The 26666-nt window shown below is 41.8% G+C and overlaps 1 protein-coding gene across 7 annotated transcripts; it reads left to right on the top strand.

Annotated features, from left to right (window-relative positions):
* Positions 1-2002: 2002 nt before the first annotated feature.
* Positions 2003-26606, top strand: LOC137189444 (serine/threonine-protein phosphatase 2A 55 kDa regulatory subunit B gamma isoform). 7 transcript variants are annotated; one of them, XM_067599315.1, is made up of 14 exons: positions 2006-2227; positions 5082-5216; positions 6327-6489; positions 6918-7252; positions 8935-9016; positions 10677-10833; positions 16060-16157; positions 16467-16632; positions 17628-17740; positions 18480-18657; positions 19476-19640; positions 20475-20644; positions 23505-23596; positions 24489-26606. In XM_067599315.1, the coding sequence occupies exons 6-14, from the start codon at positions 10752-10754 to the stop codon at positions 24781-24783; spliced, it is 1359 nt and encodes a 452-aa protein (XP_067455416.1). In that variant the 5' UTR covers positions 2006-2227; positions 5082-5216; positions 6327-6489; positions 6918-7252; positions 8935-9016; positions 10677-10751; the 3' UTR covers positions 24784-26606. The 7 variants fall into 7 exon arrangements, with proteins under 7 accessions (XP_067455419.1, XP_067455416.1, XP_067455413.1 ...); XM_067599312.1 differs by lacking the exon at positions 8935-9016 and having other exon boundaries at positions 2007-2227; XM_067599313.1 differs by lacking the exon at positions 8935-9016 and having other exon boundaries at positions 2007-2227; positions 5079-5216.
* Positions 26607-26666: the final 60 nt, after the last annotated feature.

Here is a 26666-nt window from a genome sequence, read left to right as displayed (position 1 = left end):
GAGTGTCTGCACAAACGAGTGTGTGTTCTCCATTGGCTGCTCTTGGGTTGCTAAGCAACCCTGTGTCTGCACAGTGGAGTGGGGGTGGGAAGGGAAAGAAGCACCAGGTCAACACAGACAGTCACACAAGCATCACTGCGTCTGATTGGACACAAAGATGCTCCTGATGAATGATGTTGATCATTATCGTGTTGGCTGGGTGTAGTGTCGGGGTCTTAAAGTCCACTCCTTCCCTCTAAAGTCCATTTATCTGTGTCAGAAGCTGTGTGTGAGATTCAGTCTCTCCTGTGCACAGATTATTATTTTTCAGTAAAGTTCAGTGATAAACAGACGTTAGAATAATTTGTTCATGCTTTGGTTCAGAGCTATTTGCTCTTTTACATAATTATGACCTGTGAACTAAACCTGAGTCATCAGTGATTCAGCAGATCAGCTATGAATCACCGCTTTTTAAATTTTATTTGGACTGTTTTTTTTTTTTGTTGCTTAAAGGTCTCTCTGGTTTAAAGTCTCTGAAATCTTTTCATAAATAAGTCAGCTTAGGTTGAGAGATGCTCCGAAAGCTGATGTATGCTGTGGTGAGGCTCAACCCCAGGAATCCAGACAGTGCAGCCTTGTTTCATCAGCAGAGTGTTGTGTCTTCCCCCCAAAAATTACCTCATCTGTTTCGATGCATGCAGATTTGTTCTGGTTAAGCGTAAAAGACCAAATAAATGATCCTCTGCCAGCGACCCAACCATTGCTGCTGAAGGAGATGATGTAAGGACACAGCTCAGATTCACCACAGAGCAACGGGTCCAACTGACAGTGGGGATGGTGGGTGGTTTACGCTCCACTGTCACCAAGGTAATGGGTAAAGGTCCGAGGCCAAGGCTTCATGGCTGAATGGCACGGTTGCTACGGGAGACAGACCCGAGGCTGCTGTCACACAGGCCCGGGGTCAGGCATGGCAGGTTAACAAGGACAAGCTGAACTGAACTTACTGTACCCAAACCAGCAACACACTGGGGTAATGATGATGATGATGATGATGACTATGATGATGATTACCGTATTATGGTGATTATTATGAGGAGGAGGATTTAGCAGTGTGTGAGTGAGGACAGTTGAGCTGCGTGTGTGTGGTTGTCTGTCTATCTACTGTCTGTGACTTATTTTTTCCTGATATAAGGATTACATCAACATGTTACAATAAAAAAACTGATGCTTCTAAAGGGTACTTTCACTCAAAAAAACAAACAAACAACAAACAGACAAACAAACCCGCCAAAAAACATGTTGCTTCACCTGCCAATAGTAGTATCAAGACATGCAGACAGTTTTTATTTGCAAAGGTTTTGAGATAGACATTTTGGAAATTCCTGCTATTGAATTTTTTTTCAATATGTGTTTTAGGGGCAAAACCTTTCAGCTACAGTCAGAATCAGAATAAGTTTGCGCATATAAGGAATTTGCCTTGGTGTTGTGGTGCATAATAGTCAAAAATATACACAAAGTTAAGTAATCCTAAATAATATAAAAAAAGAAACAAAGAAATTTAAAATAAAAAAAAATGTGTAAAATATATTCTAAGTGAGAGGAGCTGCTACAGCTTTAAATTTGACAAAATATTGAATATTGTGCAAAATATTGACCAGGAATGTGCAAATGTTCATAGTGTAAACAGTATGTGCAGTGTGCAATTAATAATAATATCAAAAATAAAACAAACAAACAAACAACAACAACAACAACATTAATAATAATACAGGTTGCATTAATATAAGGTTCCATACTAAATCACAGATGTGCAAATGTAAGCTTATGAGAGTTGTTATGGATGTAGGTGTAAATTATATGCAGTTCAATTTAAATGTTATCATAACCAACATAAATAATTGGCAAAACAAGTTCCAGATCTTAAAACACACTTTTTTTTTTTTTTTTTAAAGCTGCATAATCACCATTTTAATCAAAGTATTATATAAAACATGGGTTGCGATGAAAGAGAGAATTATTGCCTCTGCTCAGCTTTTTTAGCTGAATATTATTGTTTTGTATTTTTTTCAGTCCACAGGTTTACTCTTTGGTTCAGAGTCTGAACACATCAATGTTTTTCTCCAATAACAGCAGCTGTTTTCCAGCTCAGCCTCAAGTTAGTGACTAGCTAGCTGGTGAGAAAAAATCAGACATGTGAAAAACTGAATACTGGATATTTTTCTTCTCCTGTGTTAGTGGAGCGAACAAGGTCAGTGAATATTGGACTTTGATTAACCAGGTGTCCAGAAACACGAAGTTTCTGTTGAATGTAAGTGCGCAGCCGTTTGCTAACACGTTAGCATTAGCAATGTTAGCATACATGCTAACATACTTTAGGCTACAGGGCTGTGAGTTTGTCCGCTTGTTTTAGAGTTACGGTCCCTAAAATGGATTAAAATGGTTAAATATAGTCAATACAGCTTTGTTGTAGTTGAATTATAGTTGTACTGTACTACATAGGTTGGATTTTTTCCAACATGCTGCTTCTGACCAAATTGTATTCAGTGACGTCACAGCAGGTGTTTCCAATCAACTATAGAGCTGCAACAATTAGTCGATTAATTAATTAGTTGTCCAAAGAAATTGTGTAAATGCTATTTTATCAATAGTAACACTCATTACTCTTATTTTCTCCCTGCCTCTGTGTATATGGGTTTTAAACTTGTGTTTTTTTCTTAAACGTGCTGCTGAGTTGTAAAACACTTTGAGCTTCATCCTGTGCATCAAAGGTGCTATAAATAAAGTTCTCTGTGAGGATTCTCAGTCATTCAGGTCATTGGTTCTCTAAGGAGGCTTGAATCGAGGGTAACTGGACTTCTTGGTTGTAGATACTTGAAGATGTTTCTTCTCTCATCCCAGTAGACTTAACAAACATTCACATTTGGCCTCAGGTGACTGCGGCGACTCCAACGACTGTTGTTACAACAGCCAGGAGCATTAAGCCAGTTAGAACTGAGGGATGGGAGGTGAAATGTCTTCAAGTATCTACAACCAGGAAGTCCAGTTTCCCTTAATTCAACCCTCCTTGGATAAATAAAGTTCATTCATTCATTCATTCAACTATTAAATTAATTGCCAACTATTTTGATAATCGATTAATCGTTTGGAGTCATTTTTTAAGAAAACTGGACCAAATTCTCTGATTCCAGCTTCTCAAGTGTGAATATTTCCTAGTGTCTTTCATCTTTGACAATAAACTGAATATCTGAGTTGCTTGGGACAAAAGTAGACATTTGAGGACGTCATCTTGGGCTTTGAGATCAGTGATCGACATTTTTCACCATTTTCTGATATTTTATAGGCCAAACAACTAATCGATCAATTAAGAACATAATGGATAATGCAAATAATTGGTAGTCGCAGCCCTAATTAACTGTCAAAGGAAAAACCAGTAGAGAACATGAGGAGAGAAGTGCCACAACAATTCATGAATCGGTTTTTAAAAAAGATGTATTACATTTGAACAAAATAGATTTCTTTACACTGTGCACAATATATATATATATATATATATATATATATATATATATATATATATATATATATATATTATGCAATATAAGTATACATCTGCCTGTTTTTAAAGGCACTTTAGGGACTGTAAATTGTGAAATTGTTCCTACTTCGTTAATGCTAGATACTGTTGTAATGATGCTGTATTTATCTAACTGTTTATTTAGGTTGTCAAAGTGAAATCAGTCAATTTTTTGTCTTTTTTCAATAAATTAACACATTTTTGAACCAAGATAGTGCAATATTAAAAAATATACAGTATATATATCGTATTAAATATAGAAATGTTTATTTATAGTTTTTGCCAATCAACATAGATATACTGATAGACATAAAAGTGCTTCAAAGAATATTGAAAACTATAAAACATTTGTATTTTTCTCACCTCTCACTCTCTCTGTTTGGGGGATGGCATTAAGATTCAGATCTTACACTGACGAGGGGCCTGAACACCAAACCTTATGGGTTTATGGATTTAACCAGAGGGGGATTTTGGTGGCATATGGTCAGGGTGAATAGGTGGAGGAGCGCAGGTAGAACAGTAGCTATATATGGGAAACAGTGGGTGGGCTTAGGGAAGCTTTGTGGTGGATGTTAGGCTGGCGGGGGGCAGTTAGAAGGGCAGATACGGCAGCGGTGTGTGGAGCGTTGCCCATCACTGGTAAATGGTAGGTGGGGGAGGGTGATGTTGGCAGTCTTGGAGTAAGTCAGATAAACAGCTCGTCTTGTTCCCTGCTGTGGGGGGTTTTAAAGCCTGATGGCAAACAGCCAACACCAGTGATGGTACCAACTGTCACTGGCAGCCCCTCACTCTCTGCTGCCACGTAGACTGAAGCCTCTGTGTGTGTGTGTTGGTGTGTTTCACATTCATTCAGTGGTCATTCCTGCGGTATGGTTGAAGTCATTATCATGATAGGAATAAGGACATTTTTAGTTGTCGATTTATATGATGATATAGCAAATTATTGCAAAATCACACATAAGACAATAAAATTGATGTTCGGAGTGGGAGGACCGAATGTTGTGTGCATGCCTGTACTGATTATTTTGTTTGTTAGTTCAGAAAATTAACACATTACACATATACTGTCATGTGTTTTAACATGTAGATTATTAACAGAGAATAGTAAAAGAAAACACTCGATGTTTGGCAAATCATTTGGTGGTAATAAAAATGGAAATATGCGATAGTACATTAGTAACTTTTTACTGTAGCGCTGAAACAAGTAGCTGATTAGTTGATGAATTAATTGTCAGAAGTTATCAGCAATCAGGTAATTGCTTAATTGAGTCACTTTTCATGCAAATTTGCCAAACATGTTCTGGTACCAGAGGTACCCTTAGATGTGACTATTTTCTGCTTTTTTCTGTTTTATATCATTGTAAACTGAATATCTATAAGTTTCATACTGTTTGTTGGACAAAATAAGAAATTTGAAGGCATCACTAATTCTACTGATCTAATAAGAAGAGAATTTAACTCTGTTAATATGTGTGGTCTGGTATTACTTGTTGAAGGCACTTGGCATGAATGATGCATCTCTTAGCAGGGCAGCATCTTATCTGTCAGGGACCAGCAGGTTGAGGTTGGTGGATTCCTCTCTGAAGTTCTCACCTGTGACGAGCCACAAGGCAGTCGCACGACTCAGCATCATCTGGAGTCCCAAAGAGAGAAAGTGCAGCAGGTATTAGTTGATGAGTTAAATAGAATAAGGTACTGATTGACTGATAACAGACTTCTTTAGGTTAGGTAGCAGAATCTATCTTGTTTGGATAAAAGTCTAAACTAAGTAGGTTGGACATCAAGATAGGGGGATCAATGGTCTCAAAATGCTCTAAATGTTAATTGCTTTTGTTTTAAAATATATTGGAGTGTTGTCAAACCAAACCTAATCATAATCCCTCCTTTGGTTCTGGGAAATTATGATGCATATTTTTCACAGTCTTCTCATATTTCATAGACATATTGATTATTCAAGAAAATAATCGGCAGATTAGTCGTTAATGAAAATAATCATTAGTTGTTTCTCTTTTTAAGAGTAAAAAGTATCAATATTCGTAATTCTGGCCTTAGTATCACCTGGAATCAAACTAAAATCAAATTTTGTGGTATTGGCCCTCAGTACAGTGTACAGTAAAACTAAAACTTTTTAATTATAGCTTGTTCAGAGTCATACATTTTCAGAATGATAGCATAAGATCATATCAAGATAAGGTTCTGCTGAAAGTCAATAAATAATAATGTTGAATTATTGCTCATCCCTACCTTTATGCTAAGTTGTATAGAGGGGATCCATGTGTGTATTAAAATCTGTGTGTGTGTGTCAGTGGTGTGTTAGTCGTCTCTGTGTTAATGGATTTATGTCTCCAGGTGAATCCTCTAGTAGTCACTGTATCGTGGCTCATATTCTGCTCTCAGTCAAGTGAAACCCCGCTTCCCCCTTTGCTCTCTCTCTCTCTCTGCTTTCCCTCTCTTTAATCACCACCTTATAAGACACTCAGCCACTTCCGCTCTGCCGCCCACTCTTCCATCCTCATCTCTGTTTCTTCCTCATATTTAATCACCTGCAGTCAGTGGTCAGGCAGATCTCGGCTCTGTCACGATTGGCTGCGCCGAGGAGTGGGCGGGTCCTGCTCCGATGCATCACACACACGTACCAGCGCAGCAGGACCGATCCTCTCTCTCTCTCTCTCTCTCTCTCTCTCTCTCTCTCTCTCTCTCTCTCTCTCTCTCTCTCTCTCACTCTCCCTCCCCCTCTCTCTACCTCTCACTCTGCCTTTCATATATACGCCAGAGCGCACACTGCAGCAGAACGCACGGCCAGTAGGATTTTCCTCCTCATACTACAACAGCCGAGAAACGAGAGAGAGACGGTTACTCGCTGAGGAGGGGGGAAAGACGTTATTCATGGAGGATCCACCGAGGAGTACCTGACCCACAAGCTGCCGAGTGTGTAGGTGAGTGTGTGTGTGTGTGTGTGTGTGTGTGTGTGTGTATGTGTGTATGTGTGTTTGTCCCACTGTATATGTGTGTCCATGCGTGAGTTCACTGCAGAAGCATCAGCACTGCAGATACACCGACTAGGGGCTCCGCTCGTCCCTCTTTCCCCTCCCCCCACCCTCCTCTTCATCTCCTCTCCTCTTCTTCTCTTGGAGCCTCCACATAGAAGTAGGGACTTCACCCATTTCTGAAAAGACACGGTTGTGATTGTTATGTGTTTGGCCACACCTGGGCACATCAGCTGCGGGGCGGACATGAGGCGCGCTTGATTTTTCTCGCCTCACGAGTGATGAGCGCCGGTTGCTGGTGAGGCACAAATCAAGCCTACACCAGTAGTAGTTTTTAAATCCTTGAAACTGTATTCAAATAGCCCTCCTCTGTGCAGGTTTACATCTGGCTCAGAAGCAGTTGTGTGGACTCCCATCACCCATCCATCCCTCCTTCGGGACCGGCCCACTCCCTCCCTAACTGCCCCTCATCCTCATCAAGGATAGGATGCCCGGCTCTGCGCCCCTGTGCTGAGGAGGCGTCAGCGGGCAGCAGTATGGGCGCTGTGCTGGCCGGCATCCCCACCACCCCCTCCACCACCGATCTGCCACCACCACGCTGCCCCCCCAAGACGGGCGCTCCCCCCAGCCCCGCTGATGGGCGAAGACACTGACGCCACCCCGACGCTCAACCACCGCGGCTTCCTCCCCGACCACAACTATGTGACTGAAGGTAAGCAGACTTTTGGAGAGAGAGTGTGTATGTGTGTGTCCATGTGTGTGTGTGTATGCTCGTCTGTCCGACAAATCAAGCTCAGCACGGCCTCCTAATCTTCTATAAGCTGTGTTGATCAGTGTAGAGCTGCAGACAGAGCAGTGAACCAGGGAGTAAAACACTCTCTCCTCTCTGCATATTTAAACAGTCTTAGGCAAGTTTTCCTCTCCTCCTTCCCTCGTCTCAATCCGCTCTCATTTCTTCTTTTTTGTCCCGCACCTTTCGTTTCTCTCTTTTTGTTTGTTTCTGCTTTTGTAACCACTTTTCTTACCTTGTGTAACAGAGCTATTTGTTTCCCTGCAGGGAAGAATTGATCTGTGTGTGTATGTGTGTCTGTTTGTGTCTGTAGTCTGTATGTCAGTGACAGAGAGGGAGTGATTTTTTTTTTTTTTTCCTGCAGGAAATCTCTAACACATTGTTATATGCTCATGGGACTGCATGTCATCTCTCACATCGTACTAGAGTGTAATAACTGAATATATGCCATATCAGATTTGAGGCTGGGGGGAATATTAGAAAGTCGAGCAGCACAAAAACCATGCAAACCATTAAATTCCTTTGGTTTGTTTCATAAACCAGATGGATTATAACCCTTGACAATCTCTGCTCCCCCCACCTTCTGCTAATCTCAATTACACCACTAATCTCACCTGCACATTAGCTTCCATGTTTGCCCTCCTGCCTGTCTGTATGTCCCCAATCTGTTTCTTACACACAGCTCATTGTTCACCCCACGTCTTAGACCAGAACAACGGATTATGATTTGAGGGTCACGAACGTGTCGCGAGCTCATTTGTGATCCTGGTATCACTGCAGAAAGGGAATTATGTTTCTTGTGTCTGCACTGTAATATAATTTCCCTTGCACAGAACCATGTACTTTAGTCAGAGGAGACCTGTAGTGCTGCCTGTTGATGCTTGTGTGTGCATTCAACACATTGTACTGCTGAGAAGATTGAAGAATATCTACGTGTGTCTTTGTTTGTCTTTGTTGTGTGTGTTTGTGCAAGTAAGCGTGTCTGTCTTATATCTCTCTTAAACGTACGTCCATGAGCAATATGTGTCTTGTCCATTTCAGAAAAGGATTTTGATGAGTGAGTGGCAGAAAATAAGTCTTAACATCCATCAGCAACCATCCATTATTGCCATGGCAACAGTCCGTGATGATAAACACGCTGCTTTTCATGCTTGGCCGATATGATTGACAGGTCGTCTCCACCCACCAATAATAGCAGTATTAATTATTCCACACATCTCAGGCGGACACAGACATTATTCAGGGTGAATTGCTTATGAGCCCACACCAAGGTGAACAACACACACAAACACACACACACACACACACACATACACACCCACACTGAACACTACTGGTGTGAAAGGATTGTGCAACACATGGATGAAAGCCTGATAGTTGCAGAAGAATAAGTACAAATTGTGCTTTAAAAATCAGTCATTTTCTGTCACAAATAAACAATATGATTCATTACCTGCCTCTTCTTCTTCAACCACTCCAACCCCCTCCACCTTACCTCCATGTTCACCCCATCCCCCGTCCTCCACCCCATTTCCATCCCCCACTCTCTTCTCCCTCCCTCCCTCTCTCTTTTTTCCCCATCGGTCCTCTAATGCAACTCGCAGCATTGCCCGGTGCTGAAGTGGCACGTCTGCCAAACAATTATCCAACAGTGCTCTAAAGGCTGCTCAAACACAATGTGCCTCTGTATGTGTGTGTTAAAGAGGAAGACAGAGGGTGGTAGATACAGAGAGAGAGAGAGAAGTGGTGCATGTGATTTTATGCTTGGGTGTATTTTTTAGCTCCAGTGTGTCTCCACCTTCCCTTTTTTTTTTTGCCTGTGTTGCATTCATATTCATGTCTGTGTCTTTGAGCACATACTGTGTGTTTTTTTTTTGTTCGTTCAGGTCTGTGTATATGTATGAGTGTGTGTCTGCAAGTGTTTGTGTGTGTGTATATGTGTGTGTGTGTGCGTGCGCATACATAACAGGGTGTCTGTAGATCTTCCTGTGGGGATTCCCCTGCCCTTTGACTCCTACAGGGTAGGGACGCTTAACCTCCCTCTACCTTAATGTTCCTCCCCTCCCGTCTTCCCTCCATCTCGTACTCCCTTCTTGTCATCTCCTTTGCCCTCCTCAATATCTCCTTTTGCTACAATCCCACCTCTTATTGGAGTGGCATTGGGTTCAAGAATGGATGAGGCTTTGCTTTAAATACTCATGAAATAATAACAATTATGCATTTGCATCTAAAATCAATGCTTTGGCATTTTTTTTAGACTTCTGTTAGTAAATTATTCATGATTTATTACATTTAACAAATAACAAAAGCACATAAATCCCACTACTGCTGCATATAATGTACAAAAGTGTCTACATATCAATGTTGTGGAGTGAAAACCCCAACATATTACTCATGTTACACTGTAATCATCTAAGAAAACAGCTTAATTTTTAGATTTGTGTGTTTTTGACAGAATCCAGTTTGCTTTGGAAAGAGAAACAGAATCTCTCAGTTTCAACAGGATCTTAAAACTCACATAATGGAAATTACAAGCTCTTGACACTAACATGCACATGGATACAATACTACAACAACCCAGGAAGAAGAACCACTACAGATTTAATGAAAGCAAAATAAGTGATATAAATACAAACATACAAAATAAAATCAACAAATCGATATGATAATCGTATACGTAACTCTTAAAGTTAAAATACCTAATACATCCTGATCACAACATCTCAGACTTGAATATATACTTGCTTTCCTTCATTTTATACAGTTTTAAATTGAATATTGGGTTTTTGAACGGTAGATTAACAATTAAAAGGAAGTGCTTTGGACTCATTTGTAAGCCGACTTCATTATATTTGACATTTTATTGTTGATTAATGATGTATCAAAAAACCTACTGATAAAGCAATAATAGAAACAATTATTGTTAGTCACAGGCAAAAATGCACTTGTAAATGAGCTTCACCAACCTCTAATTATCTGTCATTGTCAATGTGAGAGAGCTATCTGCACGTCTTGCTTTCTTCTCCTCCCTGCTGATAAGAGACCTGACAAGACTTTTAGCTGTTTATCTGTTTCCACCTTGCATGTGTTTCTACCCTTCCTGCCAAACCCAACATAAAGACCCATCATTGTACATAGATACAGTATGATTATGAATACACCACCAGTTGGTTGTCTTTGGTGAGTACTCATGGCCAAATGTGGTCCCTTCCCTAACCAACCCCAACCCCACCCTGCCCGATCCTCCTTCCTTCCTTCCTGATCCTAACCCTCTGCTCCTCCCTGTTGCCCCCCCCACCCCCCCTTGCCTCCCCTCCCCTCCCCTCCATCCTTGCTCCTCTTGCAGGGCTGCTCCTGGCTATAGCCTGAAGAGCTCCGCCCATCCTGTCCACCCCTCTCCACCCTGGAGTCCTCCCCCAGGATGTTGAGCCCCATCCAGGTCCTGTGCTCCGACATCACTACCCTTTCTCTGGAGCCCGAGCCGTTTGCCTCTTACACTGAAGGTGTGTGCTCTATCCTCTTCTATCCCGAAGGTCATAGTATCTATGCCGCACAATTGCGCCACATGACCCCAGTCTGAGACATGAGAGTCTGTGTGTGTGTGCGTGCGCATGTGTGTGGGCGGTGGATGTGAGACTATGTGTGTGTGTGTGTGTGTGTGCGTTTTCACATGGAGTGTGCGCCATTAAGTGTGTAAGAATCGAGGTGAATTCTCACGTGAGTCTGAGAGTTATAAATATCTCGAACATCACTTTGTCTCCGTCTGTCAGCCTCATCCTTTTCATGTGTCTCTATTTCTGTACATTCCTCTTTATTTTTGTCCCAGACTGTCTGCCGCGCTGCGATGTAGATTGTGTGTGAGCGTGTGTGATTGATTTCCTTAAATAGTTTGACCAGACGATGCCCCTCGTCTCCTTCAAAGCAGATCTGTCTTACTTCTACTTCTATCTAATGTTGAGTAAGACACACACACGCATACACAGACGCACTCTCTAAACCTCTGCACACACATTCATGTACTCCAAATATATGGAAATACAGGCATTCACTCACACGCACAAAGAAAGATACTATCAGAGGGGCAGCATGAAAAAAAGAGTGAGAGTTTTCTGAATATAAGATTACATTTCACTATTTATGAGGCATAATCTGAGTTTTCAATATTACCGGGGTTAGATTGGGTGTAAACCAGCTAAGCTCCTAATCTTTTTTTTATGTTACAGTCTCACAAATCTGTTTTTTATCAAAACAGAGAAAAAAAATCACACTTTGCAGCTTTGACAATTCATGCAGGCAGAAGATGTTTTTGCAGGTAGGCAAAGCAGGATTACAGGTGTATTTCAGAAATGCTGAAGCTGGCTTTGGTTTGTGATTCTAATTGTTTGTGTCTATAACCATTAGGCTCACACCAGCTCTGCTCCATTGTGCCGGTGTGTGTTTGGAGAAATGGCATATTCCCTGCTGTGCCGGGCTTAAATCACTCCTCTCCACACATGTGCACTTCTAACACAATCACATGCACCAGTTTTTTTTGTTTTTTTTCTTCCAGATAACTCCAAAACTGCAGGACAGGGATCAATTTAACGTCTCCCTCAGGCAGTCTCTCCCCTCTTGTCTCCTTCTCTCCCTCCAACCCGTATATTTCTCTACGGGGTAATTGAGTACACACACTTGTGCGCACGTACACAGGAAATGCGGGGTGCTTGAGCTGCAGCACACACACACACTCGCCAACACACATGCACACACGTCTCCTGCTGAGTGGTGGCTTGTCCTTGCTTTTAAGGAGTGTGTGTTTTTGGCTGGGCTTTAATGGTCCATGTTTACCCAGACTTAAGATATCTATAATTGTGACTGTAGGACGTCTGCTCCCCTCTCTGTCCCTATAGTAGCGCTACCAAAAAAAAAAAAAAGGAATTCCCCCTCCCTCTAACTACACTACCACCCCCCATCTCTCCCACAAACCATTGCTTTCCTCCATTTGTTCCTCTCCTCTCATCTCCAGAGTGCCTGCCTTGTCCAAGTTCCAAGCCACAGATGAGCACTACTCTGAATATGTACAATACAGACTAGGGTTGCATGTTAATTATCTGTTAATTATTTTATATTTAACTTGTCAGAAAAAGGTGAAAAATGCCCCTTTTGGCATTTTTCAAATAGTTTTGTTCAACCGACAACCAACATTTTCAAAGATGTACAACTTACAGTGATGTAAAACATAGAAAAGCAGCATTTGAGAAGTTTGAATTAGTAAATGTTTGGTATTTCTGCTTTATAGACGACTTAAACAATTAATGAATCACCGAAATTGTTGTCGATTCATTTTCTGTGGATCGACAAATTGTTTCAAAGCTAATGCAGACTCTGTACAACATTTCTTTGATCTGTGAGGACCTCTTGTCCTTGTCAAACACCTCACAGTGCATTCAAGTTTTTGTGTGTTGGCTGTTTATCATTTGTGCATGTTTTTTTTTTTGTGCTTCTCTGTGTCATTGGGTTCATTCATGTTTGAGTGTTGTTTTGTGTTGATATGTACTGTATGTGTGGGCGCATGCACTCGCAGTCACAGTGTGTTCCCCCAGCTCCTGCAGTGTGGCGATGAGTCAGACAGGCCCGCTGATGCTAATGGACTGTCTGTGGGAGACAGACACAGCTAGCTTGCTATAGCACACACACACACACACTTCTACACTATAAGACATAGGTTTGTCAAGCTGTAAGTCAAACAGACAGTCACATACACACTCAATGTTTTAAATGAACACCATGGCCAGTGGTGCATCTTGGAGGAGAGCCATAACGCTCATGATGCTGCCTGTTTCTGCAGTGGTTGTTTGTATTCTTACTGGTTTATTTCTCTGTAGTGCTTTTCTAATAAAGAGAGTGAAAGAGACAGATGAGACGTGTATGTGAGGCAGAGAGAAGCTCAGACAGATGAAGAGGATTGTTGAGAAACAGATAGACGATGAGAGAGGAGAGTGTGTGCTCCATATTTTATTCAGTTATATTGTGTGCCGCTCCCGTGGTTTTGCTTAGCTTAGCTCTTTCTCCGTGTGACTGGAATGAAGACACAGTTGTCTCTGTAAGTGTGCACACACTCACTCACACATACACACACATACACATATACTGTAGAATCAAGCACACACATTTGCTATGCATCATTATGTGACTGTGAGGATTCAAAACACCCTCATGTACATACGTGTGTTTGTGAATTTGCCTGCATACGTAGGGGTCTGTGTTTGTATGAGTACCATCGTGTGTGTGTATGCTTTAATTATCTTCATATTCTCAGTTTGCATCACAGTGTCTGATCTATCTCCTGGTATTAATTCAGTATTGTTTGTTAGTGGACAAAACTGCAGCGGCATAATTATTTTACCACGTTCCTTCTTCCTACGAGGATTGGATTGATGAATCCCACTTCCTCCTTCCACCACACTGCCATATACGGCTAACCGTTACGAGTACCGCTGCTACTGGTTGGCTCAGCCTGTTACCATGGCAACCCCTGCTCACCGGAGGACCCCTCCACCGCCTCCGCCCCGGCGCCTCTTACCTCCACCTCCCTCTCCATCCTTCCCATTCCTCCACCACCAGCATCACCACCACAAACGTACATGCTAACATACAGCCAGGCAGCAGAGTGCTGTGGGGGAGGGATGAGAGAGAGAGAGAGAGAGGGAGAGGGAGGGAGGGAGGGAGGGTTGAAAGTGGATAGACAAACCATGAAGAAAAAGAGAGAGTGAAAGGGGGCAAAAGAGAGAGATTGGGGAGCAAGAGATGACAAGATGAGAAACGAACGGGTGGGGGAGAAGGACAGAGAAAGCCTGAAATAGAGGAAAGAAATTGAAACTGAGAAATAAAGGATGTACTGCAGCGGCTGAGAAATGAAGAAACAGCACAATGACTTGTGTAAAGCAGGAAGAAAGAGATAAAGAGGCACCCAGTAATACATGGAGTGTGTGAGGAACAGGATGAATAAGGTTGTGTTGTGGCAGAGCAGTCCCTGCCTCCCCTCATCATAAAATCTGTCTCTCTCAAGGCCACCACAAAATAGGCAAGGCTACAGCTTTGAATCGCTCCGACTCTCAATAAATACACTTTCCATGTTCTTTTTTATTACATTTAATGCTTATTGAAGCCCGTGTTCTTTTCTATCAAAATCGGAGCTCAGTGGACTCCTTTGTTGAAGGTTTGGTGGGATCTAATATCTGAAACGAGTCTTCATTTTAAAGCCAATCTGTGATGTTTTTAAAGATAGTATTTGATTGTTTGGTTGTTCACTGATCGAACTGATGAACTGAATGGATGTATCATGATGTACAGTTGGTGTCATGGTAAAAACTGGAGTTTGATAAAGAAAACTTGAGAATCTGTGAGGTTGTTGTGAGGATTATGTGATTATGAACATTTTGAAGATTATCCAGTCAGCATGGAAGTAATCGCCATGGCAATCAGCATCACCAGCGTCTCTCCTTAACATGGCCTTTGTGTTTACAAGTGTGAAAACTTCACAGAGCACAGATTTGAAATTTCACAACCGAGCTGAACATTCAGCTCACTTCTGCTGGCAAAAAGACTCTACTTGTCTACTTGTTTTGTTCAAAAACATGAAAATGAGGCAGCTCGGAGCCCTGATGACTTTTTAAATTCATGCATTCACCATGGCATTCTTTATTTTGGATGGACAGCAGCATAGCTTAGCCAGTATGTCTAATTTTGAGGGTTAGATAACCAAACGATAGCTTTATATGGCTTCATGCCAGGTCAGTTCCATCTTCTCTCACCACCTCTTTTTCATTGAGCCTCCGTCTCTTGTTGCTTCGAAAGAGATTTAACCACTGAGATTTTTTTCTCTGCCTCCAGAGCAGCTCTCACTCTCTAAATAAATGTGTATAACTTAAAGCTCAATCTGTAACACAAAGGAGAAGTGAGAGGAGGATAAGTAGACAGAAGGACAGAGGAGGAGATTACGTTCAAACAGATTCAAGCCTCAGATGTGATGCCGGCGTGTCCTTCGTTAGACAACACAACCGAGTGCTTTTCAGATTCTGTGTACAGTGTGATGCAGGGAAGGTCCATTGAGTTGATAAATGCTAAGTGGTTAATAACATGCTTACAGTGTGTCAGTGAGTCAGACTGTAATTAATCTCACGGCAAATTATTGTACTGAAAAATAATATTTGAATCATATTTAATCACAAATGCAAATACACTCAAGAGATGTATGTACACTTTAAAAGACTACAGAGATCTTAGAGTACATAATTACTACTATACATACACGCGATGAACTCAAGTGACACTGTGTGCAGTCACAGTGTGCGTCATTGTCTATGTGTCATACTGAAAAACAGATAACACCTGTGCCTAATGTGAAACAGCTGTGTGTGTGTACGTCTTTGATTTTCTGTGTATTTTGACAGGCTAATATATTTATTTTCAACTTGCGCACCATTGCAGAATATTTGAATTGTTGATTAGATATATTTTAAACCTACACATTCATTTGCATATTTTAATCCACTTACATGTTAATGCGTTGACTGTTGGCTCCGTGGGATAATTTAGACGCAGGTGAACATAAACAGATTATGATGATGAATGATGATGTGTGGTCAATTAGCTAATGGCTGCTCTCTCTTTCCCCGCTCTCATGCTACATCTCCCTCTCTGTCTCCTTCTCCATCTTTGTCTGTCTCTCTCTCTCTCTCTCTCCGCAGCTGATATCATCTCCACTGTTGAGTTCAACCACACAGGAGAGCTCCTGGCCACAGGGGACAAGGGGGGCCGAGTGGTCATCTTTCAGAGGGAACCTGAGGTAGACGCACACTTTACACTCATACACACAAATAGACCGTTTTTTCATCCCAGCTGTGAGTGCAGTGATGAAGGAACACTGTTCCCCTCCAGCTACAGTCTTGATTGATTGATAAATAGTTGATGCCCCTGCTGTGTCAGAGAGTGTATCATTATAGCTGTGCAGAGTCTGTGCTGTGCCGTTTCTTCAGATGATCCAGGTGAAGGTGACTGCTTCAGGCCCTCTGGGTGTTACATATGAGGAGGTCCTCACTGAAATTTTGGCTCTCTTCCCTTCACCGTGTTCTCACACTCCTTTTCTTTCCAACAGAGCAAGTCTGAGCCATTCTCCCAGGGTGAATACAATGTCTACAGCACTTTCCAGAGCCATGAGCCCGAGTTCGACTACCTTAAGAGTCTGGAGATTGAGGAGAAGATCAATAAGATCCGATGGCTGCCTCAGCAGAACGCTGCACACTTCCTCCTCTCCACCAATGGTGAGTTTTTCAAAGGATCCAGGATGTCACAAAGGCGGGGACGCGCTCGGTTGATACTTTGCACGTGATGTATTTGAACAATTTTGCTTTCACAAGGTGTTCACGCTCCAATTTATCAGTAGAGACGTATAAAAGATAATCCATTTCAGTTTGTAAAAATGTGGCTTTGTTTGTGCTCTCGTGTCTGAGTTACCAGTGTTTTCCCCTTAAGAGGTGTGTGACAAAGTGAAGGGCATGGCGGGGCATTAAAGCGATTAAGGGAATTACGCTCACATTTAAATTTGAGGCACTAGAGTAAAGTAGATTTTCTCTCGGATAAAGAGATTTATTAAGTTTGCAATGTGCAGGGGGCTTTTCTGCGAGTGTTGCATCACATTTCTGTGCTGCGTTAGGATCTGAGTTTGTTCGCCTTGGAAGAGAGGTCCCATCATTAATATACATTCTGAATTTATGGCTATATTGGGAGACCTATAGATTTTCCCTGAGCACACAGTTATTGATTTATTTAAGTACTATATTATTTATGATTAAGGGTATGAAAAATGTAAGGCCTGCCTCAGCAGTTAGCTAATGCTGCTGCTGGGATGCTTGCTGTCATTTTTTCAATATAATACAGAGAACTTCTGTGTCTGTCAGTGTTGATGAGACAAAGCCTCGCTGTTAGCTCATTTAGAGTTTCAGAGTCCAAGCTGTCAGAACTGACAGCTTTGAGTGGATTATCTCGTCTTTTTAAGTATTTTCTGCTGGATTCAAGTGCCTCTGTTGACTTCTCTTTATACTACAATCCTTAAAAAGCTACGGGACAACATTTTCTTTTAGGTTTAACTATTGTACGTTTTAAAAATTGGAGATAAAATATATATTTAGCCTACTTAATCACATCTAACCTGAGATCTCCAGACAGCATATCACCGTGCACCTATTATTCATGAGTTACACATCCAAATGATCTCCGTTCTTACCTGATTGGCTAATGTTCCTGTTTTGTCTCCCAGATAAGACCATTAAGTTGTGGAAGGTGAGTGAAAGAGATAAACGGCCGGAGGGATACAACCTGAAAGATGAGGAGGGTCGCATCAAGGACATCTCCACTGTCACCTCTCTACAGGTAATTATCTATCTATCTATCTATCTATCTATCTATCTATCTATCTATCTATCTATCTATCTATCTGTCTATCTATCTGTCTGTCTATCTATACACATGTGAATACAGACACTAAAACATTCATAAATAGTAGGTTGGGCTACATAACTGGGTCAGTGGGTACAGATGTGTTTGCATGTGCAAAAATGGGTCACTGGCACAAAGGTACATGTGTGTATGTGTGGGTGTGTGGGTGTGTGGGTGTGTGGGGGTGGAGAAATCCACTACTTCCAGCTGTAGAGAACAGCAACAGAACATCTGGACTGGATCTAAACTAGTCAACGCATCAGTGTTTCTATTTGTAGTAAATTCTGGGCGATCAGTAGTGTCTCTTTAGAGGTCTGAGAACATGTGCGTGTACGGTGGTGGTGCTCCCGCTGTGCTGTATGCAAATAAGAACACATATCTAAGCAGTCCATAAAAATGTAAATCGCGTATCAACAAAAGAAATTGTGTGTCGATGCAAATGCCAAATGAGCTCTGCTAAGTTCAGTGAATTGGCACTTGATCAAGCTATCAAACGAGTGAATTTGGGTCCCAGCATGAAATGGATTATTGATGCCAAATGAAGTAGTTTATTAAATATTAATTCATGATACAATAAAATGATTTAAATGGAATTTACTGTCTGTATTTTTGCATTTTTTCTTCTCCCAATCGGTGACATGGGATGTTAAACCGCTCTAACCGTCTTTCCAAGGTGCCGGTGTTGAAGCCGATGGACCTGATGGTGGAGGTGAGCCCGCGGCGAGTGTTTGCCAACGCCCACACCTACCACGTCAACTCCATCTCCGTCAACTCTGACTACGAGACCTACATGTCAGCTGACGACCTGAGGATCAACCTCTGGCATCTGGACATCACCGACCGCAGCTTCAGTATCCTTAGTGGGTTCTAGTACGAATGCGGAGTGAGGAGAAGAGATGAAGACAAAAAAACAACCATTCGTGCCAACATGTAGGCGTGAACACACATGCACCAACACATATAAAAGCAAGACTAGATTTATTAAAGCACAAGGATACAGATAATTAATGCATATATTAACATGTACATGCACAATAATAAATCCCACACACACACACACATACACACACGCTGAACTCCTGCACTTTAAATCCCACTTTGTTGTATAAAGAAATGCACAAAGACACACAGTGTTGGGGGAGGGGGAATATTATTCTTGAGGAGTGAAAATGTAGCGTAATGAATAATTCAAAAGCTGCATAAATATTTCAGCCCCCTTTCTGAGTTTTAATCCAGCTCAATAGGACACAGTACAGTCACATCCCCGACCCAGACAGGATTTATAATATTACAATTTATCTGAATATGGAATAACCTTTCTCCCAGCAACCCCTCCCCCCCAAGATATATTTATATTGGTTTGCTTTATTTCTGCTGTAAATTATTTACATTGTGTTGCTTATGTATACATTTACATATGCTTATGTTTTGGTTTTGTGTGTGGATTACAGGCCTGTGTGGATTTACACATGAATTCAAACGCAATCTACTTAGTCGAGTCAGTTAGTGGATAGAAGTGATAAAAGGATGAATGACTGAATGAATGAACGTGTACATACAGTATAGTAGATTTCTGTGCGTAAAAACAGTTCATAGAGTGAGACAAAGTGCTGGTGCCGGGAAGCTGACTCTCTCTGATGTTTTCCTGAGTGAAGCCTCTTTCTCTCAGACATTGTGGACATCAAGCCTGCCAACATGGAGGATCTGACAGAGGTGATCACAGCGGCTGAGTTTCACCCCCACCACTGTAACTTGTTTGTCTACAGCAGCAGCAAAGGCACCCTGCGCCTCTGTGACATGCGGGAATCAGCGCTGTGCGACAAACACTCCAAATGTGAGTAAACCCCCCCGCCGGGAGCCGGGATGGAGACACCATCTCTTTATAAAGTCTCTAAATGTCTGATACAGGTGGTTTTGTCAATGAACTACAAATCACATAAACTTAACACTGCTGCTGAACCATTTCCTAAGTGTAACCCAGGTAGAAGTTTTTAGATAAACGTCCTACTTTTTCTTCTTACCTGCAAAACATCAAGTATTTTCATTTACTATACATGATCTAACTGATTTTATCACACTTTAGGACCACAATATATTTCTTTTGCAGCATTTTTTCATCATGTAGTAATATTTCTTTTTAACTTCAAGGCTATTAGTTTAATGTCAGAGTCAGTTTCCCCCATAAATCTGCTTTCCTTAAGGGACAACAACTCATGTGACACTTTTTATACTGACCATGCGTAGTGTCCCAACCTTTTTTTTTCCTCTTAGTTTGCACCCTTTTACTTTCAAGTTGAAATTCCCACATGATCTGCAGCTTCATCAAGTAGGAGTCACTAGTGCAGCGAACACTTGAACTTCATTCAGTGGAGCTGTAGCACTCCACAAAGCAGCGGGGGATATAAGTTGTGTCATATTCAAAGAGAAATGTCTCGCTGTTACAGTAATACAGTCAGACAGCAACAGTATGTTTATGAACACACAGTAGTAGTGGTATTTGTGTATTGTAGTCATCTGTCTGCAAGTACACACTCATCACCTTTTGTGTAGCGTGTAACACTTGCACTGAGAAACCTCCAGACTTCCACGGTCCCCTCCTTTATCACACTCTACTTAACACCACTCACCCCCCCCCCTCCCTCCCACCTCCCTCTCTCTTCCTCTCCAGTGTTCGAGGAGCCCGAGGACCCCAGCGCTCGCTCCTTCTTCTCCGAGATTATCTCTTCGGTGTCGGATGTCAAGTTCAGCCACAGCGGTCGCTACCTGCTCACCAGAGACTACCTGACTGCCAAAGTCTGGGACCTCAACATGGAGAGCAAGCCCCTGGAGACATACCAGGTGTGTGACGGCCCATGTGTGAAAAGCATGAGATAGTGTTTAAATGCAAGAAACACCAGAGTGAATGTTTTCCTCCCGCAGGATTGTCTCTATTGAAAGTTGCTCTGATGCTTTACTCAGGTGAACCAATCAGTAGTCAAGGAAGCATTAATCCACATCAGGCTACAGGGATAATTTCAAGTCACGACAAATACGGTGATGCTAAGTAAACAGCAGCTTTTTACAGGAAATGACCCCAGTATCATCTGGAATTCATAACTAGTCATCATGTTAGTTCAGAAAGGTCACCGTCGCACCTGCTGATTGGTTGCTTCATTCATGCCTCACCAGTATTTGCTAAGTTGTCTAAGTTGTTTGTTGTGTATTTGTTCTTTGTACTGATTGCAGTCAGTACAACAACAGAGCCCCTTTTCTTTACCAGGAGTGTCGTATAACATCATTTAGAAGGCGTTGTATCGAATTTTGTGTAATTTCGTGATGTTCAGTGTTGTTAATAACAGACAGAGCTTTCCTCTATACAGCAATGTAATACAGAGCATCTAATTACTCTTGTTGGCAACTCACAATTTTCCTGCCTGCTTTAACAACCTCAGCAAGCCTATTTGTGTTTGCGACAGTCAGATCACCATCCCAGACTGAGGCTACATACTCCAAAATTCTTTAGAAGAAGAAATGATCTCTGACCGGCTTTCTTACATTTAGCATCCACATGCTGTGAAATTAGATGTATCATTAACTTATGTTCTCAGATACTCGAAGCTGTCAACAACTTCCACAGAAGTTGAACACAAAGTGAAAGGGACGGAAATGGACGTGCATTATTTAAAATGTGTGGGGGTTTAGTTCTTCCAGCAGTGTCCTCGTTGCTGTTTGAATCCTTTGAGAGCTCCCTCAAAGAGCAAAGCCTCTTTTACCGAATCAAACTATCGAACTGTTTGTATTAAATGTTCACTTTGTTAACGGAAGTGTTTCTGGTTGAAATCTCTGTTGTCTTCCACACTGGTGGACATTTAACTCTCTCTTTACTGAAAGAGGATATTATCATCCTGGAAAATATGGATAATTCTCAACAGAAATATATCATGGGAAGAAGGTTTCCTCTCAGAATCACCGTACTTACTGGCGATTGGATTTTTCCAAAACCCTTTTAAGGATAATTGGATTGATTACTCGCCAGAAAATGCACTTCTTCTCATCAGTGCAGAATCACCAGAAATCCTCGCTGTGGCTTTTTAACTTTGGACTTTAATCTGTAGATGTGAATCTGCATGTTTGGCAGATTAACCAATGTGTGAGATAAACAGTACTTTATCTTTATGCTGTGTATGTGGGATGAGAGATTACTGTAAGTGGGCCTAACATGCTGTGAAAAAATGTAAACATACAGTGTGTTTGAGAGAAGACATTCTTTGCACTAAGCAGATAAAAAAAGAAGCTTTTTTCTATTTCTGTGTGCTTTAACACATCCTCACTCAATGTGTCCCCAAATAAATGTGTAATGTCACTTCTAAGTGTTTACAATAGGCCCCAACATCTTCTGTTTATGTATTTATGCGCTGTAGAAGTATTTATCAACTCCTTTTTTTTCAGTGTGTGTTTAGTATTCGTGCCACGGGCGTGTGGGTGAACGTGTGTGTGTCTGCTTGACGTGTAAGGGCCTATGAGGCCGCCAGGAGTGGGAGGCTAAAAGACGCACTGGAGCTATTTATAGGCTGCGAGCCTCCACTCATAAAGTGAAGCAGGAAGGAGGGATACCTTACACAGCGCCCGACACATAGATCTGCAATGCAGCACGGAGAAGGAAGGAGGGAGGGAGGAGAGGAGAGGAGAGAGAGCAGAGGGAGGAGAAGGGTGAGGGTTTGGCTGGGAGAGTGAGGATGGTGTGATGAGAGGAGGAGAGAAGAATGAGGAGTTGGGGAAAAAAAAAAGGTTTACGGATGAGGATGAGAAAGAGGGGATGTGGGTGAATGGAGGAAGGTGGGAGAAACAGAGGGGAGAAAAGGGGTTTTCAGGGTCAAACACCTCCTTGTTTTGGTGAATTTACACCTTTATTCCTCTTGGACCATGAAAAATATGCATAAATCCATGAGGAATATGGCACTGTACTCTAAATCAAACCTGCAGACCGGAAGAAAATAAAAATAAAAAGAGTATATATCCAACCCCAGCTGACACTGTCATTTCACCCCGTGCAGATAGACCCAAAGGGGAAAACAAAAATGTCACCAGGTTTGATGTACAACCATGAGCCGACCTCAGCTTGACCGTTTATTGATTGAGGAGGCGACTGTTGACTGCTGACTTTATGCAGAAAGTGAAAACAGGGAGCTTAATGCGGAGCACGGTGGCTGGAGAAGGTGTAGATTTCAGCCCATTGCATCACCGTAGTGGACACAGTGCTGACACAGGCAGGTCGAATGAAAGCACAAGGGAAAACAGTTATTAGTCAGTAAATATGTGTGTATGTGTGTGTGTGTGTGTGTGTGTGTATGTTCACGTGTGTCTCTATTATCATGCCCTCGGTAGGTTTGATAATAGAGAGCCAGATGTTAATGGATTTTATTGATATGGAAAAGGAGTTTAGATTAAAATGTACTCCTGGTCCTCAGGTTGCTGAGGGGCTGGTGTTGTGTCTTATTAGTGTGGCCTTCGGGGAGGTTTGTGTTACAACTTGCCTGCATTTAATGTGTTTTGTCTGTGCCAAGCTTTGTGTGTGTGTGTGTGTGTGTATTTGTGTTCCTCTTCTGCTCAGTCCTCTATTTATAGTTTACATGGAGACTATACCTGAGAGTGAAGCAGCTGTGTGTTACATTCATTTTTAATCATAGCTGTGTGTGTGTGTGTGTGTGTAATCCTCCAGGTTCATGATTACCTCCGCAGCAAGTTGTGCTCCCTTTACGAAAACGACTGCATCTTTGACAAGTTTGAGTGTGCCTGGAACGGCTCGGACAGGTATTTTTATAATTATTTTAGTATATTATTGTAATTATGAAAAAGTTCAGTCAGTTCACCTAAATTTAAAAATGTATTTTCTACTTCCACCTGGGGGTTTCTTGCCATACTGACAGTTTGAGTTTTATGTGCCCAAGTTTTGAGATATTTTGGGTGTTTCTGCCTGCAGTGCTCTTTAAAGCGTTGTGATATTACATTTGAAAGATTCAACGGCAACATATTCCCAGAAATAGCGTCCTTTTTGCTCCAGATAATCCCCACAGACCTCATATTTTCACAGGAATAATTTGTTCAGTAGAAAGTAGCTGACAGGATGTTTCATGGATTATCCAGAGTAGAGTAACCAACATTGTGTTCTTTTGGAGGACAAGATGCTTGAGTTTTGCAAAAGTAATTTTAGCACTGTGAGCACCATAAAATTGTATTTTATTTACCTCCACTGTGTATTAGAGTGGCAGCAGAGACGAATATCTCAAAACCTCTGTATATAAAACTGAAACTATACATGGCTAGAGACGCCACTGGGTAAGTAGAAAATTCTGTGGTTGGAAAGGTACCTAAGTAAAAGTACAAATACACTAATGTATTGGATTATTACTATTTGATATGTAGTGGAATGTACAATATTTCCCTTTGTCTAAAGTTTAGTGAAGTGGAAACATAAAGAAGAATCAAACAAACACTAGTACAGGTTCCTCAGTAGTTGAGTGAATGTATGTAGAAAAATGTCTTTTTGTAATTTGGATGAACTGACACTTTAAATTTGGGCCTGTAGTAACGGATATGTGAGGTTAGGTTGGGATATAAGTGTATCCAGTGACAGTCCTACCAGTAAAATGAAAGAAGTGTCCAGACTGAGATAATAAGATGCTTCCTCTCCTCCTCTGTCCAGCGTGATCATGACCGGCGCCTACAACAACTTCTTCCGCATGTTTGACCGGAACACCAAACGTGACGTGACCCTTGAAGCCTCCAGAGAAAGCAGCAAACCCCGAGCCGTCCTTAAACCGCGGAGGGTCTGCGCCGCCGGAGGAAAGCGCCGGAAGGACGACATCAGTGTGGACAGTCTGGACTTCACCAAGAAGATCCTCCACACAGCCTGGCACCCGACCGAGAACATCATCGCCATCGCTGCCACCAACAACCTGTACATCTTCCAAGACAAACTCAACTCTGAGATGCATTAATGAACAGATGTCGCCGGCGGATACATTACGAGTTTACACCTGAACACACAACTATGCCAGAATGTACACATTCACAAACACACACTCTCTCTCACGCACCAGGAATATGCCTAAAGAGGCAGGAAGGCAAACACGCACGATCTGAAAACATACACACATCTAGGTCTACTCACTGATACTCTCCCTCACCTCCTCCCCAGCCTCCCAGAAACTGAAAAGACCTAGAGAGGGCTAGAACGGGAACAGGCTGGATTACGCACTGGATTATATGGATTGCAAAATTGTCCGAACTGTGGATTTCTCGATTGTTAACCTCTGGATTGTGCTTGATGGTGTGTCGATTGCTCAGCTTCTGAGGGGGATGAACCCCCCCCCCCACCCCACCCCCCCTCCCTCCCACCTCAGACTGGAGAGACGTTTACATGTTTGTCTTTATTTTGGTTCTTCAGGCTCTTTTTCTTTCTCCACCTCCTCCTCCGCCTCCTCCTCTCTGTATTTGGCCGTTTGTGTGCTCGAGCGAAGCCTATTCTTATCCCTAGCCCACTGTTTTGTGTAACAAAACCCTTCGTGTCTACCAGCAGCAGTGATGAAAAAATGGGGCATTTATGTAACTGGCTGTTTGTTTGATTTCAGATCAACTACCCCAGTTTTTGTTTTTGTAACTTCTTGTTAAATGATCTTAATGATGGTAATTATGATGATAATGATAATTATTGATATGTGTGATGTGCGAGGATGAACTCGGGACCCTCCCCTTAACCCAAGCGCACCCAGACGACCTCTGAGCTCTCTCTCTCTCTCTGATTCAGGACGAGACAATGAACAACTGTTCAGTGAGGTAAAACATCAACAGTCCTTTCAGATAGAAGCAGAATTTAATAGCCAAATATGAGGAGACACACTCATATCTGCTCCACACAGTTTGTGTTTCAGTCTCAGTGTTGAAACAGGACCTCCAACTTCTCTGATTGTGGATTCTGCTTCTGTTCCGGGGGCCACGTCATGTGCTACTTTGCCGTTAAATACGACTCAAATCAAGCAAAAAAAAAAAAAAAACTGTTAAAAAACAAACAAAACAATTTCAACAATCAAGCAAAAAGATGCTGCATGTCAAACACATTTAGTCTAGGTGTTTATAAATTGACTGACTGACTGACTTGGCTGCCTTCTTAACCATTTAGACCCAGCTGTACAAAGGCTTCAGGGGCCCCGGGAGGCCCCGTGCAGCACGAGTAACCATAGATGACCGAGCTCTCCTACCTTTATTTGTGTCTTCGGGCACTGAAGCATGTTTACCAGTGTTCGGTTCATACACTTACATGTACATTTTGAATGAAGCCGTCCAAGAATCAGTTTCTACTCGGTGAAACTGAGAACCAAGAAGAATGGGGAATGTTTCTGATTAATGTTGTACTCTAAAAGAAAAAAGAACAAAAAAAATCAAAGGGCCTAAATGGTGTCTGTATATATAAACTCTGTTTTTTGACATGTATGAGGTTTAGTTTTTTTTAATCCATAAACGGACTGTGGACTCGATCATCTGTATCGATGGTTGCCTCCAAAGCTACAGCAGAATCTCTTCAGCCTTCCTCACTGATTACTTTGCTGATGTGCAGAATCTTTTATTTTTAGAGAACAGTTTATTCTTTTATTTGTCCTTTTTTTGAAAACGTGTCAGTTTTACTCCACCTCCTGACCAAACTAATGTCGATTCACATATTTTTGTGTTAATGTATGTTGATGACAAAATTGTCAAATGGACAGTTATAAATAATGTTAATATGTTTTTTTCTGAATAAAGATTTCAACGAAATTGCATCCAATGAGCGTACAGCTGTGGTTTTTATTGCAGTGTAGCGATATAAACCATTATAAGCTATTAT

This window comes from Thunnus thynnus, chromosome 9 (assembly GCF_963924715.1).
Source record: "Thunnus thynnus chromosome 9, fThuThy2.1, whole genome shotgun sequence".
NCBI lineage: Eukaryota > Metazoa > Chordata > Actinopteri > Scombriformes > Scombridae > Thunnus > Thunnus thynnus.
This window is presented reverse-complemented; position numbering and strand designations above follow the sequence as displayed.